General features: G+C 38.1%; 1 protein-coding gene across 2 annotated transcripts in view; it reads left to right on the top strand.

Annotated features, from left to right (window-relative positions):
* Positions 1–26426, top strand: part of tmeff2a (transmembrane protein with EGF-like and two follistatin-like domains 2a) — a 122946-nt gene that overhangs the window by 9990 nt on the left and 86530 nt on the right. For both annotated transcript variants that reach the window (XM_042426642.1, XM_042426641.1), the window contains exon 2: positions 1919–2028. In XM_042426642.1, the coding sequence (XP_042282576.1) occupies positions 1919–2028 (110 nt within the window). The remainder of the gene's footprint in view (positions 1–1918; positions 2029–26426) is intronic.

Here is a 26426-nt window from a genome sequence, read left to right as displayed (position 1 = left end):
TCTTGACTTACAGTATTTGTCTTATTTAATGCATCAATAAACATCTCATGCATTTTTAAAGTAAAGTCCTCCATCAGGTTTCAGTTAATTGCTCTAATCAGTAGGCACAGCAACAACTGTTACATAAGTGAAGTACTGTGGAGTTATTAATGTGCTAGCGTACGGTAAAATAAGTAGTGACTCAATGCTTTGGATGAAATGCATGAAACTCATTACATAAACAGGTCTAGTGATTCTGCATGTGCACTTGAGCAAAAGGTGAACACTAGAGCCTGACTAACAGATTAAGGCTGACACAATATTGATTATTGATATTTGAAAGATAACTACAGTATCTTATATTTGTTTTTCATTAACTGTAAACAAATATTTTTTCGGTAAAATGTGAAAAAGATATGAAGGCAAGGCAAGATATTTTTCTGTCTCAAAACAGATAATTATTTAAATGACACTTGCTGTAGATATCTGATATATAGTACATTTTAAACAGTAATCTACACTAGAAATCACATTTTTGATAACTATAATTGAAAAACATTTTTTTGCATTTACTCATATACCTGTGATAAACACCGATATCAGCTGACATCAGTCGAGCTCTCATGTCTCTTCTTACTAAGGCTGATGTAGCAGATTTCCTAGATGCATATGCATGGTTTTTACACTGAGCTATCCAAATAAATAAATACAAATATAAATACATATAACTATAAATAATAAATACAGCATAAACAAATATTATTAAAATGGCTTCTTTGGGACTACACAACATACCAAAATATGATGTATACTGAAATCCCATTACGTTATCATCAAGCGATTAGTAATTAATGATCAAAACAAACATGGATCATGCTGTTTTTAAATTTCGTCTCAGACAACTTAAGTAATGTGGTTTGATTCTGAAGTAGTCTCTGCAAAAGATAATGCTACTGGAAATGTGCTGCTCCTCATGAAACAGGATGACTTGGATTTTCAGGATGATATAGAGTTTTACTATTTTCAGCTGTAATTTAGATTGATATATACAGCAAACTGGGAATAAAACATTACCTTTAATTTTTTATGAGATTGTGTAAACAATTAATAAATTATATACTGTATATACTGTATCAATGCTTTCTGCTTTACAATAACAATATTTTTAGCTGTATTTCAGCTGAAATTCAGTTTATTTGGTACTATGAAATGCAGAAGCCTTTATGTACATGGGGTGGCTCTTACATGGGTTGGCTCTTTGTGAACAATCGGTTCAGGTGGACTGATAGCCCCGAGCTCAGTCTACAGTCTCATGCCCACGTGACTCTTTGATTTGATTCAGGATGCTTTGTTGGAGTCATTTGAGATCCCTAACACAGCCAGAATCGGATCATATCCCAGGTTTGCCTCTCCAGGACAACGCCCCTGGAGTCAGCCTTGTTGTATACAAACAAATATTCAAGAAAACCTGAACAAATGAGTAGATAGAATGTCAAATGCAGATGCTTCCATACGAGGTCACTGAATAATTTGATGAAAATGAAACATAACAATGTCAGATCATATTCTATGGCCTTCACAGTCACCAGATCTCAACCCAATTGAACACCTATGGGAGATTTTTTGACTGAGGTGTCAGACAGTGCACCAAGTGAGGGAATATCATTGTGGAATAAATTGTGTTTAATGTCTACAGCCCAGAAACTGGTAGTTTTTTATATGTATTTTATCATTTTGGCAGCTAAGGGCAAGTATGTGTACCAGCATTGTGTTTTTAAAGTGTACAGAGTGTGTTTAAAGAACGCATTGTGCTGTGGGAGCCATGACTAATGACAGACGGTCATTATGAATGACCCTGAAGGGGGCTCGGGGTTGCTTGAGGGCTGAACAGAGAAAAACACTTAGTCACTGGTGTCTGTTGTTGGCTTTGGTCTTCCAGGTTTTGATGACCGAGACACAGACCTGTTCTTGTGCGACACCAACACATGCAAGTTCGACGGGGAGTGTCTACGAATCGGGAACATGGTGACATGCATTTGCGACTTCAAGGTAAGACCTGTGATGTTTCTGTTTTACTGTTTTTTCTTTTGTTTGTTTCGTTTATTTCTTTTGAGGTATATTTGGTGTTAATTGACTGTTCCCTGAACCCCCTCCCCTGAGGAGTGATAGCTTAGCAATTTCTCCACCTACAGAAGCGTTGTGCATACAGGGCTCTAATGGGCTCTAAGAATTCTACAGGCTGTGTATATTTTTATTTCCTGTCCAAACCCTAAACCACAAAACAAGAACAACAGCTGATACAATCTGCTAGCAGCTGGCAAAACTTGACGGTCGCCAGCTTGAATTGAGAAGCTTGCTCTTGTCTCTCTGTGCTGAAATCAGGGATCCATTGATTTTAAAATGACTAAGTAGTTCAAGTGGTTAATCTGGCACTGTTATGGTAAAATGCATATGCGCTGTGCGAGAATGGAAAGCGTAGCAACAGTAACTAAGGGGGGCGAGGCTTAGCGAACAGTCCAGTGAAAGAGCCTGCACGGTATGTGGGATGTTACGTATTCAGTAGTACAATATTTCTTGAAGCATTTGAATAATCTTAAGCCAGTTGATGATGTACACTACATCAACTCTTAGATAAGCACTTTCCTGTATTTGAGGGTTTGGAGTGTGAACAGACGATGGGCAGAACTGTTTGATCTGAGTCTACTTTTAGAAAATACTTTTTATTTTGATTTCAACACGAAATCTAATAATAATAAAGATAATAAAGATTTAATAAGATCATATGTTGTTGTGTCTACTTAAAACTCGCACAGTGTGATTCACACAACTTGCAAGTTCTCTTGAAGATAAAAACGCTGTAGATGTCAAAAACTTCATCATTAACAATGTAGTATGTTACTGGAACCATGTGCTGAGTTTAAATGCAACATATTTTTTAAATGAAACGACAGTAATCAACTGGATTGAAGTCCATTGTCCTGACTGGAGAGTACGAGCCCCGAGGGGAGGTGGTTGCATAGTATGAGCCAGCTTTACAGCGCCTTGTGAAACCCCATGTCACTGTCCTGGACCGCTGTACGCTGTCCACATTCATAAACAGCCCTGCCACTGATGAGACCAACGACTGGAAGGCCCTCGTTAATGGCATAAATCTAGGAAATTATGCTGCTCTTGATAATGACTCATACTTAACTTTATGACCAAACCTATAATATAAAAGGAGCAAACCAGTCAGCTGAGTATTGATTTTGGTATAACGTTTGCAAGCTTTGCCGACTGATATGCTATGCAGAGCTCTGGATAAATGAAGCCACTGAGATCTGAAGACGTTGCACGTGTTCTCATCCGTCGCTTTTATCAGCACGTCATCAGCGCAACCAGGCACTAGGCAAGCTGACACTCGATTGGTCACCAGCTTTTATCTCAATTTTGTACTTCCCTGGGAGCAAACGTTAACAGAGGCCTGTAGATAAATGACATTACAGCTCCATTCCTCTTCAGGAGATCTCACACTGATACCGCTGTCGCTGTGTACTGAGGCACTCTCTATGCTCTCAGAAAAGAGCAGGTCATACCACAATTTCTGGCTTAATACCACAGGATTGAGGTCAACTCAGCTATGCATCATCTCTTTGTCTTTATTTCATCAATCAAGGTAAACATGACCTTCCTTGCCTAGCAACTGTTGCCTTGTCCCGAAATAATCAGTCACTCCTAATTAATGTCAAATAAATAGATCCAAGATTTTTCCTTTTCCTTCTTGTCGACAGTTCATTCAAAACTGACAGAGGAGGCATGAAAGTTGTATAGATTATCATCCATGATGAATTTTCTTCATTCTAACAGAATCTATAGAAGCGTGCGCACACACTCACACACAAAAAACCCCAAGGAAGAGACATGGAAGGGGCTCTGTGAGGAGGAAGTGAGTTTGATGTGGTGGAATCAATGGACACTATTCATTGCCAAGATGCATTAGATTCACCTCACACTGACTCTTGAAAGAGCCAAGACTTTCACTCACTAACCGGAGTCAAACTACTATGAAGTAACATGCTGTCCTGTACCTGGAAATGCTTTTTTTTGTGTGTCAGCTAACACCATACCCTGACTAATTCATCTCACAATAGCTGCTGGCAGAATCTATTGTTGCCAGTTTGGTTTTGTTAATGTCAGGTCACAGTGCCGATTCCCAAAGGGGTCGTCCATTCTAAAAATATGTGCGCTCATGGAGCTGTGGAACATTTCAATTAAAACTGTGCACCAAAGGGTAAATAGACATTTCAGGGTTTTTTTTTTGTTTGTTTTACTGGTGCTTTGTGTTATATTGCTAGAGTTTTGGAGTTTCGAATTGCTTCTCATAACTACTTATTGGACATGTTGATTTTCTGTTTACACAAAGCGTGACAGAAAGTCATAATCCAAACAACAAAACATGCATTTGTCAAGTTCTAAACATCTAACCCACTGTGACACCAGTTGTCTTGATTTACATTCATTCAGTAATATTTGTTTAGTGAACATCTAGGAAAAGATTGAGATGGTTGATAGATAACACTAACGTTAATTCTAAAAAAGGGAATAAACCTTAATTTATACATGTAAGTGAATCAATATAACAATTTGCCCACAGTAGCTGAAATGACCAAATAATCATTCAAATTAAATGCATGAGTCTGGTGCAAAGAAATTAAATATTAACAGAAATACATGACCAAAGCATCTGATCAAATACAGTATGTGCAAACATGACTTTTGATAGTCAGTAGGCAGAAAAGATATACAGCGATTCTTTTTGAAAGGCGTTCACGTCACAAGGGGAAGGGGGCTGGAAAACACAGTGTGTGTAGTTTTTGGAGGGATGTAGCAGCTTTGTTTACAAACTAGATGTCATGTTGGAGCAGATTGTGTGTGGAACATCTGTAAAAGCTTCTCAGGAATTTTAAGGAGACTTTCCAGATGAGTGGGAGACAGATGTCAACACAGCAGATGTAATTAATGTGATGGGTAATTTATGTCGCAATTATAGCTCAATGTTGCTGACTACAGGCCTTCGTCAAAAAAATACTTTTAGTTTTTCAAAATAGGTCAGATTTAGCAGATGTGTCAGCAAGAAAGTTCAGCCAGAAACTGCTAATTATTTTCTGCGGCTGACGCCAGTGACTTCACACTGACTGAATTGTTTTGTAATACACCTGGTTCACAGTCAAGACATGTATGGCACCAGGAATGAAGCCTGTAACCAAGTGGGATATATTTAGGTTTGATCCCAGAATGTGTCTGATTTGTTTGGAATGTTTTGCAGAATAAACAAGACAAATACACCCAATTTTATGTAATGATTGTGTTTCTGCCATTTTTGGCTCATGGTGATGTTGCCTGATCTCCCAGTCCTGTTTCAGGCTGGAGGCTCGTGGGGAGGATGCTTACAGCAGAGCGGTAGAGGGCATCCAGCTTGTTAAGGATTTTCCTCAGTTCATAACGCCACGTTTGTTGTTACTGTGTAGAAGAACTTAATCTTTTTTATTTGATACAGAGTCAGGCACACAAAACTGTATGCACATGAATGAACAGTAAAGACTTCAGAAAATATCCGAAACCAGAATTCCTGTACTGACTACAGGAACAAGGTCTCAGCCTCATTTAAAACGTATTACAGAAAAATATCTACCAAAGTGCTTAAATTGCAATCAAATTGAAATAAAAAGGCAATAAAATCAACGCAACTTACAGAATTACATGCCTCGTCCTTCTGGCTGCCTCAGACACACAACAGCTCTAAAGATTGTATATAATTCTCTTGAAATAATGCGATATGGATTCATGGTAAATCGACATTGCAGTCACAAAAAGTCTTACACAAAAGTTTAACTCACCAACATGAAATGTCCTCACCAGAAAAATGACATCATTGGTCACTCAGTCACACTCTGGGTGAATAGTCTGACTTTGACAATGCAGACAACTATTCACATTCCTTTTCTTGCCATTGGTCAATGTTGGTTTCTTTTAACCATGTCCTTGATCTTTCCCTAACTTTAATCAAGTAATTTTAGTATCCTAAACCTAAACCTTCCTTACACAAAACCTATCTTTACAATATGGCAGAGATGTTTTTCTACTCGGATACAATAAATCTCACATAATTAAATAGCTTAATATGGTTGTCAAGTCATTGAGATGTACTGTTATTGGGTAATCTCTATCATTTCTCCTTATGGAGCTCTTGTGTTCACTTATTCTCTGTTTCAATGATGCACATGATGTCTTACCAATATAGGCTAACCCACAAGGGCATTTGATCATATAAATTGAATTGAGAAGTGGAACATGTGATGATATCATTGATAGTATACGTTTTGTTAGTATGAGGATGAGTAATAAGTCGTTACACTTGACTGTATTATTTTCATTGAGCACATCCTTTGCCACATTTGTAGCAGCCATTTGTAAGAGGTTTTAACAAGGCTTGTGCACTTTCTCATTGATTTTACACTAGCATGTACAAGGCTATCTCTGAGATTATGTCTTCTTCGATAGACTATCAATGGTGGTTCTTTCACATACATGGACATTTCTGGATCTGATGATAATATGTGCCAGTGTTTTTTAATAATAGATCCCAGTCTATGGCAGCAATAATGCCATCCCCTAGTACCAGCTTCTCAAATGTGAAAATTTGCTGTTTTTCCATGTCTTTCATTATGTTAAATTGAATATCATTGGGTTTTGGACTAATAATCAGACTAAAGAAGACATTTGATGACATCATCTTGGGCTCAAGGAAACTGTGATGGACATTTTTCATTATTTCCCGATGTTTAGTAGACTCATTAATTAATTGATTGATTGAGAAAATAATCAGCAGATTCATTGAAAATAAAAATAATTGTTAATTGCAGACCTAAACTGTTGAATTATGTGCATGTAGACAGCAGGACAGTGGATGTGGTTCTGCAACTAATGCTTATTTTTACTATCGATTAGTTTGCCTATTATTTTCTCAATTAATTGATTAATAGTTTTGTATAAAATGTCGTAAAGTAGTGAAAAATGTCTGTTATAATTTCTTAGAGGTCATGGTGACGTCTTGTTTTGTCAGATCAACAGTCCAAAATCTGAAGAAAGTTGGTTTACTATCATTTATGACACATACAAGCTTCAAATCATCACATTTGAGAATCTGCAACCAGAAAAATTCTTGCATTTTTGCTTGAAAAAATGAATACAATGATTATTCAATTATTAAAATAGATGCAAATTAATTATCTGTCAATTGACCAATCAATTAATCATTAAAGCTGTAGCTGATATAACATTAAGGGTCTGCATATGTGGACGTTCTCCACATCATCTATGCCGCTCCTCGTAAGCATGGGCGGATGAGTATATTTACTCAATGTGGGCTCTCCCACGTGGACTGGTAAAGTAGAATCAGAGCTGTTGTAACATTAGTTCACATAAAAGTGGTTTATAGTCATTCTTTCCTGACATCCTAATACACATTCAGCATCATAATTTACATTCAGTCAGCGTAGCATATTTATTGACTTTATGTAAGAGAACTTAGGATAATGTTGACAGCACATTTGGTCTTCAATATGCGCCCTGCTGCTTGTTTGATGTGGCTACTATTCGCTCTAATGTCTGACCTCAAATTGCTCTCCCGCTTTTCACTGCCGGAAGCTGTCTAATGTTGGGTTGTGATGGCTGGACTGCTGAAGCTCACAGCACTTCAAAGAGGGATGAGCGCTAATGTGAGTTCATATGCTGTTGATGGGTGGGTGTGGAAGGGCAGCGCATCCTTCATATTGCACTAAACAAGGACCGGTGAAAATGCGTCGGTACATACCTTTCAAATCCACACACACACACGCACACACATCCCAAAAAAAGCTTGCAGAAACACAACTGGCCCGCCCTCTCCAACTTCCTCCATCTTCCTCTCTGGAACTCTCCTTCTGCATGCACATAAACACACAGCCATGTAATACAGAATGTAAACTAATGAAATACCTACTGTTACACACACATTCACACAGACCCAGGTGGTACTGACACCAGCTTCTGATGCAGACCCCATTCCATATATTTGCATTAATTTATCATCCTTTTATCCAGGGCCATGTGAACAGACTGGGACCCAGTTTTTGAATAATGGTGAATTTATTTCCTGATGCAGGGCCCATATAAAAGGCCACACTCGGATGCTATAACAGCAGGGACCCTGACAATGATGATGATAAGCATTCAACTGTGACTAAGGTGACAGAATGTAAAATGCCAGCCTGGTCTCAGGGCTACTTATCAGTCTTTTTATAAAAACTGAATGCACTTTGGTTTTTCACACTGAACAAAATCAGCTACTGAAACTGATAGCGCGTGGTAATGAGATCGTTGTGGAGGGCTCTCCAGTTTATTTTGAAGTCACAGCTAAAGATCAAAGATGGACGGATTTGCCCTACTTACCCAAAATAAGCCATTTTTGAACAACCTTGATTTTGTGTGATTTGTTTATGACCTAATTTACCCTCAAGGTAGCCTGACCCGTTATTTACGAAAAAAAAGTTATGCAAAGTTTCTCCCTAGCATCCATCGTTAGTTTAAAATTAAGCTCATCTCATTAATTAACATTCACATCTATGTGCATGTCCTCCACTTGCACATTGGCCTTCTGCACATTCATGTACAGTTTCATCGTGTCTCATCTGTCATATTATTTGCTTGATATTGTTTCATGTGCTTGTTATTATTAGTGTTTTTTTTCTGTATAAAGATAATTAAAGCACTGGAGGAGGCATTTGCACATGTATATTTTATTAGCAATTTGCGACGTAACATGGCACATACAGTACATCCGTCCTCTTGATGCGTGTCATCCCTGCTCACTGTGGTTTTTTTCACACTGTACTACATATGATAAAATTTAAAGGCGTATATTTCATTTTAAATTTGAACTGGTGATGGGTTTGACTGGTGAATAAAGTCAATTCAGTGTTGTTCTAGCTAAGCAAATGAATGTATTCTTCTTTTAGAATAAGATTAGTACTGGATTATTTCATCTTCCTGTATTTTGCATAGCCAAACCCTCTTTCAAAATGACCTGCATCTCCTGCTATCTTCAGACTTCCTGCCAATACGTCCATCCTCTCACTTGTTTTTTTTTTTTTTTTAAAATCACTTCTCTTATATCATATCCTCTTGTTAGTGTGTTGGTGCTTGTAGGAGAGTTGTGAGCCCTTAAGGTCTTAATCTGAGATTTCTTCTACCACTTTAAAGGGCCCTTTACACTGTGTGATTCTGGGCTGTCTGAGACCAAACGACCAAAGTGGTAGTCCTACTGTAAATCGCACTGTGAGACAAGTCAACTGACAACAGATTTGGCAAACAAAGACAGTCTGAGGCAAAATTTTGACAGTGTCAGAAATTTAAGACCAAATTCTCACAATGTGACTGCTGCTACAACCCACGTCTACACACCAATCAGTCAGAATATGACATATTTTGTAAGTGCAGTTTATTGAATAAAGTTTTGGGGGAAAAAACACCTTATTATCCTTATTAAACATCCATAGCACACACAAACTGAAACGATGGAGGTGACTTTGCTGCATTTTCGAATCATCAGAACAGCGCAAATTTATGACACAAGCTAATGACATGTCTCTGTCTCTGTTTTTTTTCTATTTACATTGTCGTACCACACTTCGCCACACATTCAGCACACAATCAGAAATGCCTCAAATTGATATTATGCAGTCTGACACAGATTGTGACCAAGATTTAATTACAGTATAGCAGGCATCTCGCAGTGTAACATGCAATAAAACCTACATGATCGTTGTTATCACACAGTCTAAAGGCGGCTGAATGTAATAGGTTAAAGCATTTTCTTTAGGCCTCTGAATGCTTAGAACTACTTTCTACTGAAAGATACTCCAAACTGCATGAAAATTGCAGGCGAGAATATAGCAGAAGAAGGGAAAAGTTCAGGTCTTATTTATTATGGAAAGATATGTTACCGAACTTTTCAATGGTAATTTTTCAATGGTCTTAGGAGCACAAACGAAAATTCTATTTGCATCCATCGTCCAAACCTTAACACATTAAACCAAAATGATCTGCATGGCCAAACACAAACCGTGAGAAAATATGTCAGCTTTATTTAATTTCGGTTAATTAATCCTTGTTCTTGCAGGTGTCTGTGGTTGGGCACAACCACATCTTGCCGTTGCCTTTGATAAATGTGCCAATAGACGAGTTAGCACAGGAAAGAATTTTCTGAGCCACATATCTGTGTATTAATATGTGAGAGTGTGCCGTTAAACCGAAGTCGGTGTTGATGGAGTAATTCAATATTTCACACATAATATGGATCAAAACCTAATGACATAATTAGGCTTGTGTAAAATGTGACATAACTGCTATGTACTTTTTATTACACAGTTAGTTTTCTCACCTGACGGCACAAAACCGGTTTTAAAAACGGTTTTAACAGCGTGTATAAGCTACAATGATGTGCAACAATATTGTGCTGAATTTTTGTGATGCATGTTGGAAGCCACATATGAAGTTTATTGAAAAAAATAATAATTATAATAATAAACAAAATATTTCTTCTTTGTTTGTACCGCCATGTGCTGCTGCTACCACAACGCTTGGAAGGATGAGGTGATATTCTTTTTTCTAGAGTGGTCAGGTGCAGAGCGCTTGTTTTCTCCTTCTGGGAGACCTCTCTCTCCTCCATGGTTCTGCCTGCCGCTGATAGCATTGCTCTCGTTACCCATCGCTTTGATGTGACAGTTTCTTGTATAATTTTAGGGCTGTAACTAGAGATATTAGAAGCATTATTGATTATTCTCTCAACTAATCAATTCATTGTTTTGTCTATAAAAAGTCTATGAAAAATATCTATCCCAGTTTCTCAGATTCCAAGGTGACATCTTCAGACATCTTGTTTTTTTTCTGACCAGCAGTCCAAAACCCAAAGATATTCAGTTGACAATGATATGAAACAGAGAAAAGCAGCACATCTGCATAATTTAAGAAGCTAGAACCAGCAAATGTTTGGCATCTTTGTTAGAAGATGACCCAAATGATTTATCAATTATCAAAATAGTTAGGGCTTAATTTTTTGTTGATCAGTTAACTGACTAATCATTTCAGTTCTGTGTCATTTTATGAAATGCTGAATCTCACCCATTAGCAGCCTTGTCTGTAGCACTGTCTGGTTTTCACTAGTGAAAAAAATACAGCACCTTGCTGTCACAGTTTAAAAAAATGACAGGGGGCTACCCAATTATCTCTAATTTCTGGATTGTCAAATGTCTTTGTGTCTTATTTTTTTTTAATATGTCACAAGCTACATGTGTGTTTAATTTAATTTGGTTGTGTTTTCTGAATTGCTCCATTTTCTGCATTGTTGTGTTATCTGATCGGTTGATTTGTTTTGTGAAATACAGCAGTGATGAAAGTATTTTGTTATTAGTATCTCAGGGCTGCCGTGCAGTGCACTGTATATTATCATATTAGGTTCTGATTAGGCGATTCTAATCACAACCTGATTATTGTCTAATTAGAATTAGAATAACAAACCAAGATGGGACTTAAGGCCAAAATACACTGCCGCTGAATGGCGCCCATCAAAACAGCCACCCCTACTGTTTTCTATGTACAACCCCCATACTGGCGGCGGTTAGGTGCACACCGGCGCCCCGCGACACTTCACACCACTGTCCTATTTCCAGCCTCGCTGCCCTTGAAAAAGTGCTTTTACTTACTATATACTAGTTTGTTGCTTGCTTTTCACTGTGCCTCTATCTACATACAAGGCAAAAATGGATTAATTGTTGGTTGATCTGCTGCTTTCAAAACATAATCTCACTTCTCAGATTATTAATTTGTCAAGTTATAAATCATGACAACAATAGGCAACTCACCCATGGCCCTGTACTTATAGAACTGGAGTTACATCTCGGTAACTACTATGTCTTCCTGTTGATGCACTGCAGCGCAACGCTTCCTATAGGAGCAAAGGGGCGGCACAGTGTTTTTTTCACCTTAAATGTACTCAACGGAGGGTGCTCCTTTATACCTCAGCTCTAACACTATACAGTATATGATACACATTTGTCAATGACAAAATTAATTTCTACCACATTTGGACTTTCAATTGCCTGTTACATTGACTTACTATACTTACTGCTTTACTTAGTGAAGGCGGAGAAGGGAGACTTCGGGAGGAATTGTGTCGGGCGTCTCTCCTGAAAAGCGGAGCATCTGTGTCAGCTCCTCTGTGGCTCTGGCTGGCCTGTCAGACACTATTACAGAGTAGCCTGTCTCTTGTGACTCGGCTGGGGAGACTCCGCAGGGACTGGCGGGCTAGGCCCTAATCAAGAGAAGACTGCCAAGCGGTTAAACAGCAGACGCACAAGCCAGCCACCTCCCAGTCTCCCTCTATATCTCTCCATCTTCCCGTTGTCACAGTAACTCCCATCTCTTCCATTATTCTCTGTCTGTCTTTTTCTCTCCCTCGCTTGTCCAAATAGCTCACCCTCCCTTGTCTCTGTCCCCTGCTACTCTCTCTTTGTCTTCACTTCTATTATAAGGACTTGACCAGTGTTTGTAAACATGGCAAGGCATCATGGGAGAAGAGTTTTCACTTACCCAGACAAGGCTACACAATCCTCTGTCCAGGGGGTCTGTGAAATACAACACAGTGTCAGGCATCGGACAGATTTGTTGCCCTGACGGCACTCCTCAGAGATCTATTATTAGTTAGTTAGCTGTTTTTTTTCCAGTCACCTTCTCTGACACCGATTGCTTCTAACTGGTATAGTGTGGCATGGCTTTGCCAAAGTTTTACAAACGAAATTTTGCTGTGCACTTTGAAACTTTTTTTTTTTTGGTTGACTCTCTCTGTGAAAGTCAGATATAATTGGAACTGAAAGGAAATTGACGCCAACTCTGTCGGTGACCATTATCTCTGACACACCAACCACACCACTCCTTTTGTTCCTTAGTGAGGCATCAAGAGGGTTTTGGTTGGCCCTGATTCCCACATGAAAGAAGGTCAGTCCCCCAGCATGACGCTAATAATCTGACTAACACCTGTTTCAACACAATGACGCAGAAGAAACAGGTTCAGCTAAATGGGCTAAACATGTTTTATCCAAATTTGGCTTTGTCCCCCTATTCTCCCTAACAACATAGGTCTCCTGTGTTGATATGAAAGGATGAATGTTTCTATTGGGGACAGGAATTTATTTGACTGCTTCTGACGATTTTTGCCGAGCCACCTGACTACACTAACAGTTACATTTTTTCTTATTTCATTTAAGAACACAATAAATATGTGAGTGACATGCCTGACCTAGTCTTGTTTCAAGATGCTGAAAACTCCTGAAATAAGGGAAATTACACTGAGGACAGGTGAATTATCAACAAGAACATTTATTTAAGGATGAATGAGATTAAAAAGTCTTAGGAAAGCTAATTCTAAGCAATTTCCTCGGTTAATCTGCAGCACAATAACGGATTAATCATTTAAACATTGTAAAATACAAAATGCATACAGTGTTTTTTCTTTGATGAAAGCTTTAAATGATTCACATAGGCAGGTTTTTGCAGCACAGCTGTACAGTATTACAGTATCTGAATCATATTAAAATGAATAATGCTGTCACTCAAATTGCTCCTGCTCTCCCTGTTTAGTGTTCAATAAATGGGTAAACAAATGTAAAAAAAAAAAACAAAAGAAAAGGAAAGAAAAAGGACAGATAATATTGCATGAGAGGGATATGATCAAAGAATAAGCAGCCACTGTAAACTTGCTTTGGTAGAGAGCTGGAGAGCATCTGTACGGGAAATCTGTTCAATTGCTGCACCAACATGGGTGGTAATGTTCTGTGCATTACTGATTAACATATTTTTATAAAGATAGAGTAGATTGATGATATTTTTGTGTTTTTTTTTTAATTTTATTTGATAATTTGCTGTTACCAGAGCAGAAAAAATAAGCACATGAATATGTGATTCAGTTCTGCCCCAGACCTGGATCTCATTGGAGAGTGACTCAAGGGGAAACCTGTTACAGCAGTCTGATCTAAATAGTTCAAACGGAATGCACATTCATTATCATCAAACACAATATTTGTGTGTTAAAAGTCCCATTCTCCCTCCCCTGCACCAGGTCATGTCACGAGCGCTGCACCAGACATCAATCTCATGACGCAGGGCCAGCTGATGGAAAGAAACAGGGCGCATCAAAGACACAGAGGAATCTTGGACGAGAGCGTCTGTCTCTTGTCATGAGCCCCAGATGCTCTCTGCCACCACCATAAGCACTGAGACGTCTCTGTCAGAGCTGATAAAGCTGCAGCTTTGATAAGTGCGAGAAGGCATAAGTAAAGATTGTGCAGGGGTCTCAGTAACTGAAGACAAGTCATGTGGAAAGCAAACGCGGTACACAGTACGGGCCGAGCAGACAGAGGGTTTCTTCAGGGTTACTTCATCAGAAGTAGAACGTGCTGGGCGGTGCCGCCTCCATCCTCTGAGGCTAGCCCTAGTTTTGTGGAGATGTTTATTATTGATAGAGGTGGATGATAGCCTTGGGATGAATTGCATAATCTAGAGCCGCCCCTAATGGATACAGGAAATGGATCAGGCTATCAGTCAGGTCTCCGTGGATGAGGGATGTGCTTGTATTCGTATGTGACTCTCTTTACGTATGCATGCATGTGTGTGTTGTTAAGGCTGGGCAATAGTGTAGTGCTGTCAACTAACACATATTGCCAATCCCTAATAGCGTATTTTGTCTTGATGTGATTATTGAAAGGCAGCTTTTAAATACACAAGAAGAAAAAAGAAATTATATGAACACAGAAGGTTGTGGTGTTTTCCCAGTAGGAGTCTATAGCGCACGATATTGAAATGTAGACAGACACACTGGAAAAACCCTGCAGTCTCAGAGGAATGGTCTGTGAAATGTCAGGTGTGTTTACACTACTTTATAAGCCACGCTTTAAATAGATTTGAAATCAGCCTGAGCACAATTTTTGTTCCCGTGTTTGCTCCATATTTAGATAAAAAAGTTCAAGTATAAAAGATCAAGTTATCCGATACAAATTAATGAAGCTAGAGCATCTCAACATCTCTGACTGCAGCTGTATTTGTCTAGTCACCCTACATACGTGGGTGTGGTCTTATAATGCCATATTATACTCACCAATAACACTAAAATAAGACCAAAACCAGAGTAAATTAATTAATGTAAAACAAAAGTATTTTACACAGATATAAATATACACCATTGAACTCATTGCATTTTACTGTAATTGCCCTCAGTCTCACATCTTCTCTTACACAGTACACATTCACGGTCTTTAGCTAAAATTGGAATCAGCTGAGTTTGCTCTTTTTATTTTGTATATATTTAATTTAGTCTTTTTTTGGATGTGGATACATATACAATATGCAGAATGCCGTCTAAATTGATTTTGTGCTGTGTTCGGTTTTTAACTGAAAATAGTAAGTGCAACATGGGATGTAAATATGCAGTTTTGAGTTTGAGTGCGAAACAATTTATATTATTTTGTGTCAAAGCCACGAAAAGTTATCCACAGTTTATTTCACATAGACTAATGTTGTACTGACGTCTCAATATTGAGAAATGCATGTACGTGACTGTAAAAACTGTAAGATAAGCAGTCATATTTTCAGGTTAAATAAGTAGATTATTTTCATGCATTGAGTCAATAAAGGGATCTCAGCTACATTTAAAGGATGTAGCTGGTGATTTTCTATATTTTTCTTATTGTGAACAAATCTCATACGCAGGAGCCAAACCAACAATCAAGTGATCCTACTTACATGTATTGTGTGTGTATCCAAAGCCTGATATATCTTATTCCTCTGTGCCTTAGACTACCGTTCTTGTCCAAAAACTATTAAAAACATGTCAATGAGCCACACCTTTTCACCGGGTGACACGTTCCTTCACCCTGATGACAGTGGTTACAGTAGTTTGTTAAGAAATGGCTCCGAAGACTAATAACAGCGATCACATTTTCAGTCTCAGGAGAGCAGTTCCTTGTATAGCAGATGCACATTCATTCATTGTAAATCTCTAAAAGAACTTTAGTACAAAGTCAAGAGGTTGTGATATATAGCACAACAAGCTCAAGAAAACTGCATTTCTGCGCAAGCCTTACACAGAACTACTCTCCTGAGACTGAAAATGTGATGGCAGTTATTAGTCTTTGTTGTCGTTTCTAAACAAATTACTGAAGCCATTGTCTTTGGGGCAAAGGAACATGTCACCTAGTGCAGCGTTGTGGCTCATTGATGTGTTTTTAATAGGTTCTGGACAGCAATGGAGGTCTACAGCACAGAGGAATAAGATATATTAGACTTTGGATACACACACAATACTTGTAAGCAGATTAGTTCATTGTTGGATCGGATATGCACATGAGATTTGTTGACAATAAGAAATATAGAAAATCGACAGCCTTATCCTTTCACAGCTGTGCACACTCACACAGGTTCACTTATTCAGACTGATTAGACTTCTGCTCAGGTTAAAGTTGGGGCGGACATTACTGGAATTACAAACCAGTGAGAAAGAAAAAGGTGTAACTCTCTCACTCCAACAGGTGCAGCAAAATGAATGAGAGCGTAAAGAGATGTCAATCAAGCACAGTCTGTACACGCCCACACAGACCTCTGAAGAGGTCTAATCAGGCATGATAAGTGAAAACATCTGTGTGGGTGGACAGTATATGTGTGTATGTGGGGCTCTTAAAGAAGATACAAATACTCTCAATGATGGTGGACAAATAAGAAAGTAAAAGCCTAGGGTATCTGTATCTACTGAGCAATATACGCGGGAGACATCTTAGCTAAGAGTCATAACATTGTGCTGTCTAATGACATCTGCTTGTAAAAACACTTACAGGAAGGAGAAAAACTGACTGAGAAACACCAGAGGACATACAGTACCATGCTTATCTGAAATATAGTTTCCTTCATATATGACTGAAACTGTCAAATACTGTCAAATATTCATGTTGAATGCTCGACATCTAAAATAATCTTTTTCTGAGTCCGCGTTAAATGTCAGACCACTAGTTATTCTGGTACAAGCAGCCAGTCTGCTGTAATTAACTCTGTGACCCGACAGAAATTATAATATTCTGACGGATATTATTTTCAACCAGGAAGTTGAGTCGATGAAGAACAACTCTCTCAATTACCTTACTTGCAAGTGGAAGTCTGAAGATGTCTGTAGTTAGATTGCTAATTCACCATCACTATTTGTTTTTGTTTTTTTAAAAGAGATTTCATCCCCGCTGTCTTGGAGGCACCAAGACAAAAACCTAGTTTCAGTATATTCATATTTTTAACAGCAAACTAGAAATACCATTAAAACGTTTTTGCAAAAGGAGTAAGAATTGGATTAAGAAAATAAGTGAAAGTCATGTTATTAACTACGATTTTCTACAGTAGTAATATTAATGACATTGATCATAACTGTGGTTATTTGTGGCTTCAGTTGCATAAATGAGAATTCTGATATTTACAAACCTTTGATATTTGATATTTGCAAACCTTCAGTCAGGAGTACAGGCAAGATTCAGCTGTCGATTGATGGTGATGCTTTGCTGAATGAACCACATTGTTGTAGGTAACTATTGATTCTTTATAGATGGCATGATGCATCTCAAGTTTGGTTTTGGCTGCTAAACTCTTACACAGAGCTACCTGATCACAGGGATGTTTTATTACATCATTTCTGTTTTGGCCTGAGTGGAGCAACATTGTTAGTGTACTTTCAAGGTTACTGTTTAAAGTATTGATCACTTGGGATCATTTGGTGTATAGAATTTCCCAGGTAAATAAGTGGCTCAAGTGGGCATTTCAATTCTTTGTATGTGCCTAAAGCTGTGTTTATTTATTTATTTATTCTTTTATGATTGTTTTTGTTTTTTTGTTTTTTTTGTGAAATACCATGTAATGGGCAGAAAAAGTTCATAGCAAACACCAGGAGTGTTTCGAGGTTTAGTGGATATCGAGAGCTTAGCCCAGAAACCTGTGGATTAATGGCCAAGGGTCGAGGGACAGATAAATACTGCAAATGTAATACATTGTGAACAGAATACATGTAATACATAGTGTGAGCATGCTTTGCCTATAAAACAGCACCGATTCACATCGGTACACCTGCAAACAGTTTATCACAGTACTCGGCAGGTCGGTTGTTCCCGCATCTTTTAGAAGTTCCCACAGTTCTTCTGTGGATTTAGGCGTCTCAGTTGCTTCTGTCTCTTCATGTGATCCCAGACTGACTCTATGATGTTGAGGTCAGGGCTCTGTGGGGACCATGCTGCAGGACTCCTTGTTCTTTTTGTTGTTGAGTTCTTGACTCTAGCTGTATGTTTGGGGTCATTGTCATGCTGCAGAATAAATTTGGGACTGATCAGATGCCTCCCTGATGGTACTGCATTATGGATAAGAATCTAAACATCCAAAGTGTCAAAGAGTTTTGCACTGTACTGTGTATAGTATACATCTGAAAAGACTGCTTTAAAGCCAAATATGTTCCCACCAGCCTGAACTTGAGTTTACTAAATTAAACACAAATTCTTGTGGTATTTCAGCCACACAGACATCACTGAAGCAATTAGGTATTCTCCACAATAATTCCTGCTATCATCACCATTTGACAAAAAAATCAGCAGAGGTAAAGGGTATAAAACATAAAAAGGTATAAAACATTGATGGAGTTTGATGTGGACACAACTTACCTCTCTTTTGTCAGCTTTTTCATGCAGTTAATTGACTGTTGTACTTGCTCTTTCAGTATATTTTACGCTTCTGTTTATACATGTGTCTGACTCTCCACTTTTTGTCTCTCCTTCTCTGACCTCCTGTTGGTGATCTGATTATCTGTGTACAATCTTGTCTCGGTAAATCAGCAACTGTAAGCAGCAAATTAGGGTTTGTTTTGATAGACTCTTAAACTCTCTTGTACTGTCACCGTACGGTTATCAGTTCAAGCATCGTCGTCTCCTTTTAAAAGACGTAACAAATCGAACCAGTTTAAGCTTTCATGTAAGATTTTGTGCGCACCTCACCCTTCCTCTGATGTCTCTACATCAACTGTCCTAATGTGTTACTGTCTGGAAAGTGCGGCTGCAGCACTTGAGCCTCTGTCTGATAGCTACTGCACTGCAGGCTTCTCAGGCACACGATGTTTTTTGCATTAACCAAGGAGTCTTTTCATTTCATGAAACATTTGTTTCATATAAAGGTGTCAGAAACAGTGTTACTGAAAACATTTTTTGAGTCTGTAGATTTGTTTTATTGCTCAGAGCCACAGTGCCACTAGATAATAATATGCTTTTGCTCCCTCAAAATGTATAATTTACTCTCTTTATGTTTTGGTGTCCCTTGAATAATGACATTTACAGAGTCGGAAATAAACAATTAACCAATTGATTGATTGTTGTGAATCATAATATTTTGTTGTATTGCAGCAGTTACACTTCAGATTCTCAAATTGGGAAATCTCTGCCTCTCAATTTGAGTTTGGTCACCACATCCTTACCAGATACCATAATCCCAGTGTGGGAAATACAGAGGGTGACTAATAGCCAGAATCAAAAAAGACGTCCCTCGTGTTCAGCTTGTACACTGCCTCGCACACTGTCTTGAACTTGCAGTGAAAGATTCGCTCAAAGAAGTGGCTGGCTGCAATAACTTTGAATTTTTCATTTCAAAGTTGTACTCAGTCTGTCATCAGTCAACAAGGATTACTGCAGGAGTTTTCCTACACTGGCACATAACTTTAAAACAGCCAGCGAAGCTTCGTCATGCAGTTATGTTGAGAGACAGAAATACAAAGGGCTGTGGAAGCACCTGACAGTGTCTGGGTTTGTACAAGATTTGGCCTTGATGAAAAACGTCGAAAAGCTTCTCTCTTAAACTTAAAAAGGTGAATTAATTAATATATTTGATCTCTGTGCCGCTCCACTCTGCATATTTAAAAAGTCCAATAAATGAAAACTAATTCATATACTAATTAAAAGTCCTCTATTTATCTCAAGGATTTTTTTAAAGGTCCTTAAACAATCCTTATATCACAGAACAAATAAATAAATAAACCAATAAAAAAAAAAAAAAAACACAACATGTTCTTGTATAGTTACTTTGATAGTGGCGGATGTATGCCTGTATTCTCTTTTGGAAGAACCGCCCACGACACCAGGACCCCTGGATTGTCACAAGGTATTTCGCACACCGACAAACAGGCAAAGGTGCTTAATCAACTATATACTTTATATATGCATATAAAGAAAAAAACAATCGAAAATATTTTATTTCATAAAGAAAAAAAATCTGAAACAACATTTAAAAGTACAAAAACATGTGTGGGATAGGATCAAAACAATGAAAATCTGAGCATGATACTGATATATTTACATCTGATATGAATTCATATGAAACATAAACACAACAGGAAAATAATACAATTGAAAAAGAAATCACCATGTACAAGTGTGCAAGGAAAAAATAAGTGATGCTTTCATTTTATCCATGAGGTAGATTAAACTACTTGTCCACCCCTGAATAAATAAACATGTTTTGTCTCACAGTCCGCATCACAGTCTGAGTAGTCCTCTAATAACATGGTTAGAAATTGCTTTCTTATAATGTAGTCATGAAGTTGCTTGCAGCCCATTTCACTGGGGAGGTGTCGGGCCTAGGAGGAAAGACTGACCAGGCGAACTGGTCGGGAGACTGAAGGTAGTCTGGTTTGCCCCCACATCTCAGATTTGTTCAGTGATTTATATTCATTGGAGGTGGAACAAAATGGCTATTCGGTCTGATTACCAGGCTATGCATATGAGGCTGTAGAGGAGACTGGAAGAGTGCCGAGTGTGGAGTTGAAAATCTAACAGTCTTGTTGACTTCCATAATCTCCGAGTGACTCAGGAAGGGTTCACGACCGGTGGAAGAGGAGGGCACCTGCTCTACTTCTTTAGGTGTACTTCACTGATACACAAACAGTATCAGCTTCATATGTCTGTCTGTAACTCCTCAGATAGCTTTGTATACACTCAGACATTTCAAAGGAAGGATTTGAAGGTAATAAACTGTTGTGTAGCACCGTAGCTCTGAACCAAGATCAGTGGATTCCATCCTCTTGAAACACTTTTCTGCAACCCCCAGAAAATGTCAGAGTTGTCATTGAAATTCATTCTATATGCCACACATGCTGATGAAGGGATAGCTGTGTAGTGAAGCTTTTCATACCCCTGTTTTATGTTGTGGTAGAGCCTGATATTCTTGCACAGGAAGGTTCCCAAGAGTGTCCTTCAGCTGAATGAAATCCCTTTTCAGCAGTTCTGAGCCACTGACTGTATTAAGGAGGATAGTGAGCAGGACCACACGCACAGTGATTCTCCTGAGATACATTTGAGTAAAAGTTGTTGAGTTCGCGTTGTGATACTAGTTGTATCATGTAGGCAGCAGGTTTCCTTTTTGTTGGCTTTTGAAAGAAAGCTTGAAAGATAGCACGATAGTGTGGCAGACCTTTTTTCACAGCAGGTATTTTGACATGTCAAAGCAGGAAAAGCACAGGTGTGGTTAATAACATTAATAATGGCAGAAGCCCATTTAATTTTTCATGACCCTGGTATAGCGCCTGCTAGTTTACCAGTACAGCTTTCCATGGACACTTGAATGTAACTGAGCCATTGTTAAGGTTATTAGTTCCACCTGTGCTTTTCCTGCTATGACATGTCAAGATGTCTGCCGTGTAAAAGGTCTTCAGTGCGACAATTTGTCTGTGAGCTTGGCAATATACCTTAGGCTAACATTATCTGGGTTAGCATTAATGGCCCGCACTGCTGTATAGGCTCAATCCACTTTTGACCACTACAACCTCATCCCACCCACTCCACCAGTGTTTGCATGCTTGAGTGGGTTTGTTTTAGGGTGATGCTGCTGATATTGATGACTGAAAGTTTTAAAAATCTGCTAAAATATATTGGTATTATTGACCATAAATACAAAATATAAAAAGCATTTTTAATTAGGATCCTTTCAATCAAAAGTTATTACAGTTTTGGTCACAAAACTTTAATAACCATATTAAAGTAATACAGGAAATTTAAAAAAAAATAAACTTGTCAAAACATAATACTAATAGCAACTCTGTATTACATGTTTTATGTAGTGAACTTCACTGGAAATTTAATTTGTACCAATAATAAATATACACAAATACACACAAATGCAACTAAAATATATTCAAGTTGCAAAATTAGACAGCTATCTAAAGCTACAGTCTATAAAACATCAACTGTTAAGTTTTTGTTTTACAGTTAATGAAAAATATTGAAGTATAGTTTATGGTGTGGGTACGCTTGTACAACAAATCTCATGTATTAATAATATTGACAGCCTAAATTTAAGTACTATAGGCTAATCCTTTTACAGTATTTTGTGAAACATTGTTTTGGTCATGCATACAAACCTTCACTACAGTTTTGCTAAGTTTCCTTAATAGCTGAGCGAACAAGGTTTGTAGCTATTATGTTGGATGTGTGGCAAGTAAGTTCTGCAGTTTGCCTGTTTATTTATACCTGTGTTTTTATACCTCTTCTATTAATACAACGGGCCCACCAGCTGTAAGTGTGACCTCATATGACTGAACACTCAGCAGTGCTGTAGCCTAGCATGCACTGCTCTCTTTAACTTAGTTTTGGTGGAAAGATTGTAAAGTTTAGTCTTTTTTTTAGAGTCAGCAATGAGGATGAGGGAATGCTTTACTTGGGGGATTCTTTGTTAGCAAACACTTCCAAATTGCAGGCCCGTCATGTAGGTAGTAGGTTCTTGTTCAACATTAGTCTTGGGTGTGAGACACTGGGACTGGAGGCTGAATGCCTGCCCCCAGGACAGCCATACCATACCAGGAGGCTGTCCCGGGTCTTAAGAGTCGCTGACAGTAAGGCTGCCAGAGTAAGTCCATTTGAGTTAAGGTTTACTCAGGGAATAGCTGCAGTCCCTAGCTGTGGTAGCATATCAGCACTCTGAGGAAGGCGTATCATTAGCTTGTGATATGGTCTCTGTTAGTGCTTGTGCAGCTGCTTTCTAAATTTGATGCAAAGTGGCAGGAAAATTGTCAGTCCCCTGGGTTTGAAGTGTTAAAAGTATCTTTTTAAGAACCGCAAGTGCCTGAAATCTCTTGTTGAAGACAATTATTAAATTATTTACGACTTAACACATTTTGTCGTAATTGAAGCATCTGATAGTGATATTACAGTGGAATGGCATAAGTGGTATAAAAATATGGAACCCCATAGTGTTCAATGTTAAATAAATAAATCATGAAATGAAAGATCATACCAATTAAAAACTTTCTAGCATATATTAATGAACCATCAATTTGTGAAATAATTGTAGACCATAAGTTGTAATGTTAGTCAACCAAAAACAACATATACTTATGTTTGAGTGACAGGTTCCATCTGGCCGTAGTAATTATGACCCCGAGCAGTGGCGCAGTTCAGATGATGTATATAAATGTTGACAAGTGATAGTGTTACTGTTAGATAGCTCCTGTTGGTCCAGTTGATCTTTTTGCTTTCTCTGAGCACCATCTTTAGATTCAAAATGTGCCAGAAGTAACTCTGAATTCACCAGATAATGTTACCTGATGCCGCCTCTTTCATGGTCTCTTCACTTTAATGCTGAGTAATAAACCAAACTCACTACCCCATGTAGATAGCCACCTAGGGAGGTAGCATGTGCAGTCTTGTTCAGCTAAATAAATAAAAGGAGATGTTAGTTTCAGCCAGCTAGGGAGGTAGCATGTGCAGTCTTGTTCAGCTAAATAAATAAAAGGAGAGATGTTAGTTTCAGCGTCTACGTAATGTGTTTATTTACAGCAGCAGCTAGACAGTTGATTCAGAATTACTTTGACATTGTTGTTGCTCTAGCTACCAGGAGCTAACTGGCTAACTCTGGTAGCAGACATTTAAGGTGGCTTGCTTAAGAGGCAGGGCTTGTTTGACTGGCTGAAAAATGAGAAGGCGGTGACAGCACCACTGTCGTGATAAGGGACAGTATGAAATAAAAACAGACTTTTGAAAAATACCTCTACACTGAAATGTCCATATTACAGTATTCTGAACAAAATATTAGATCATATTATACTTACCAGCAATCCTATGATTCATACAGTGTGGTTACACTCCTTTTCTAAGGATGTGAATAATTATTAATCTCTTAACATAGTCATAATTATTCTTCCATTCACTTATTCATTGTGATTTCTGCAGGTATTTTAGGTTTCATAGAGGTGAAATCCATTTCTCATGTTCTTGAACCAAACTGTGCACTGTGGATTATACATAAACATACATCCACCTTTCTTATTAAAGGTAGACATTTAAATAACCACCAAGAATGGGAAAGGACTCTTGTTTACTGCTTAGTGAATTTGAGTGTTTAGTCAGTGATTATTAATCAGTGTGTGATCATTGGCCATCAATGTAGAAAGAACAGATCAAACAGCACCTTATGAGTATATCATTGATGATTGTTCATTGTGGAGCCTCTGCTGGGGAGTTAACATATGCACAGCTGAGAGTCAATGATGTTTGTTCGTCCCTCAATGTTAGTGATCTGTAGAATGTTCACTGAAGGGTAAAAGCACATTGGTATAGATACCGATGCCATGCCCTTTATTATGACTTTTAATAATTCCCCATGCATACTTTATTCCACACAGAGCCAGGTCTGTGTAGGCATTTATTGGTTGTGGTCTTGCATGCATGCACAACACAAACCACGTTTTTGTTGGGTTTGTGTCCTAAGTGTCATTGAATCGGACATTATTCACACCCCAGCTGTGCCTTGAAACTCTATTCATAAATATCAGTGATCTTTATGTACTGTAGCCCTTTGATGACAGATGATCACAGGCTGAAACCTCCAACAGGGCTCTAGAGGCTTAGCCACTCATCTTTATGTGTCTGTGCACTGAAAATTAGCCATGAAAGTTGGGTTCTGCTTGAGTGTGCTGCTGACTAGCTTCCTTGTAATTAGCATAGAGATCTGGAAGAGTACAAATACCACACCTCCTGGCTAGGTTGAATTTTAAGATGCAGATTCTCCACAAGCGGCAGCTGTTATGTCACTGGGCATCATGCAAGAACATTCTTATCCTAAAACTCCTTCTGTGAGGTTTACTGAAGTGCTCCAACTGTGCAAGCTCGTCATAAATCGCTCATTTCAGAGTGATGAATGTCACCTGCACATGAGTAGGTGCATGTTCGTAAGTTTTGATCATTAGCATAATCAAAGCCTCTAAAATTGCCATATAAGGCTACATGTTCTGCTCTGTTTGTGGGCAGGTTTCATTCACTAAAATGTTTCCAAAGAGTAAACACGAGAATTTCACACTGCAGCGCTTCATGTCCTGCTGTCAGAAATCCACAGACAAAATCATAACAAATTTAAATTTGGAGTGTCAGTAGTAGAGGACCTGAAACAGTTAGAAAATATTAATGTAGCTGACAACAACGTGTCCATCAGAGCCGCACTGTACTGTGACAGAAACAAATAGGGTATATTTTGACATGAAATTACACTAAAAAATATCCCTATAAAGCAAAGTGCTCCTAGACTAATGTAGAGGTTGCTGTGCCAAAATATGCCAGAAAAAAATCATAAAATCTAAACAGCTTTTCAGTAATTTGACAAGACATGACGATAATATCTTGACCAGAATATTAAGTTTGTTTTAGTTATATATTTTATTTTTGTTGACTTCAGTATCATATTTAAACTCCAAATTCATGCACATTGTGACATCACAAATAGTTTGGAAGCCAATCCTAGTCCAGTATTCAAATTACACAAGTTTTATGTGGAAACTTGAAGTCTCCAGCAAATACACAGAGAATAACTTCTGAAATTATATATATTTGCATATTTATAGATTCTGGAATTTTTAATGAGAGAGAAGGAGTAGAATTAATTTTAAGGATATTAAAAAGATAATTGAACCTTCCCTTTTTTGTGGAAAACCATATCAGACACAAATTAGTATTCAAAGTAGAGTATTTTATATACATCTTAAAACATGTCTGGAGGGGATCTTTAAGAACAAATCTGTTCATTTGAGGGGTTCTTGCATGAGGAACAATGTCTGGTCACAGCAAACTGTGCCACTTTGTGCTAAGCATGGACTGTACCACTGTAATTAAGAAAAAATGCATAAATAAATACAAGTAAAATGTAAAAAATATCAGATTAGACTTGGTAACAGCAGATACTAATTAATAAGGTACTTGGAACAAGATCGGGGGTAGAAACGTGAACCATATATTAAGGGATTGTCAACTGGACAGCATAAAACATGACCCATTCCC

The sequence above is a fragment of the Thunnus maccoyii genome, chromosome 11 (genome assembly GCF_910596095.1).
Source record: "Thunnus maccoyii chromosome 11, fThuMac1.1, whole genome shotgun sequence".
NCBI lineage: Eukaryota > Metazoa > Chordata > Actinopteri > Scombriformes > Scombridae > Thunnus > Thunnus maccoyii.
Note: the sequence above shows the minus strand (reverse complement) of the source record. Positions and strands in the feature narration are given on the sequence as shown.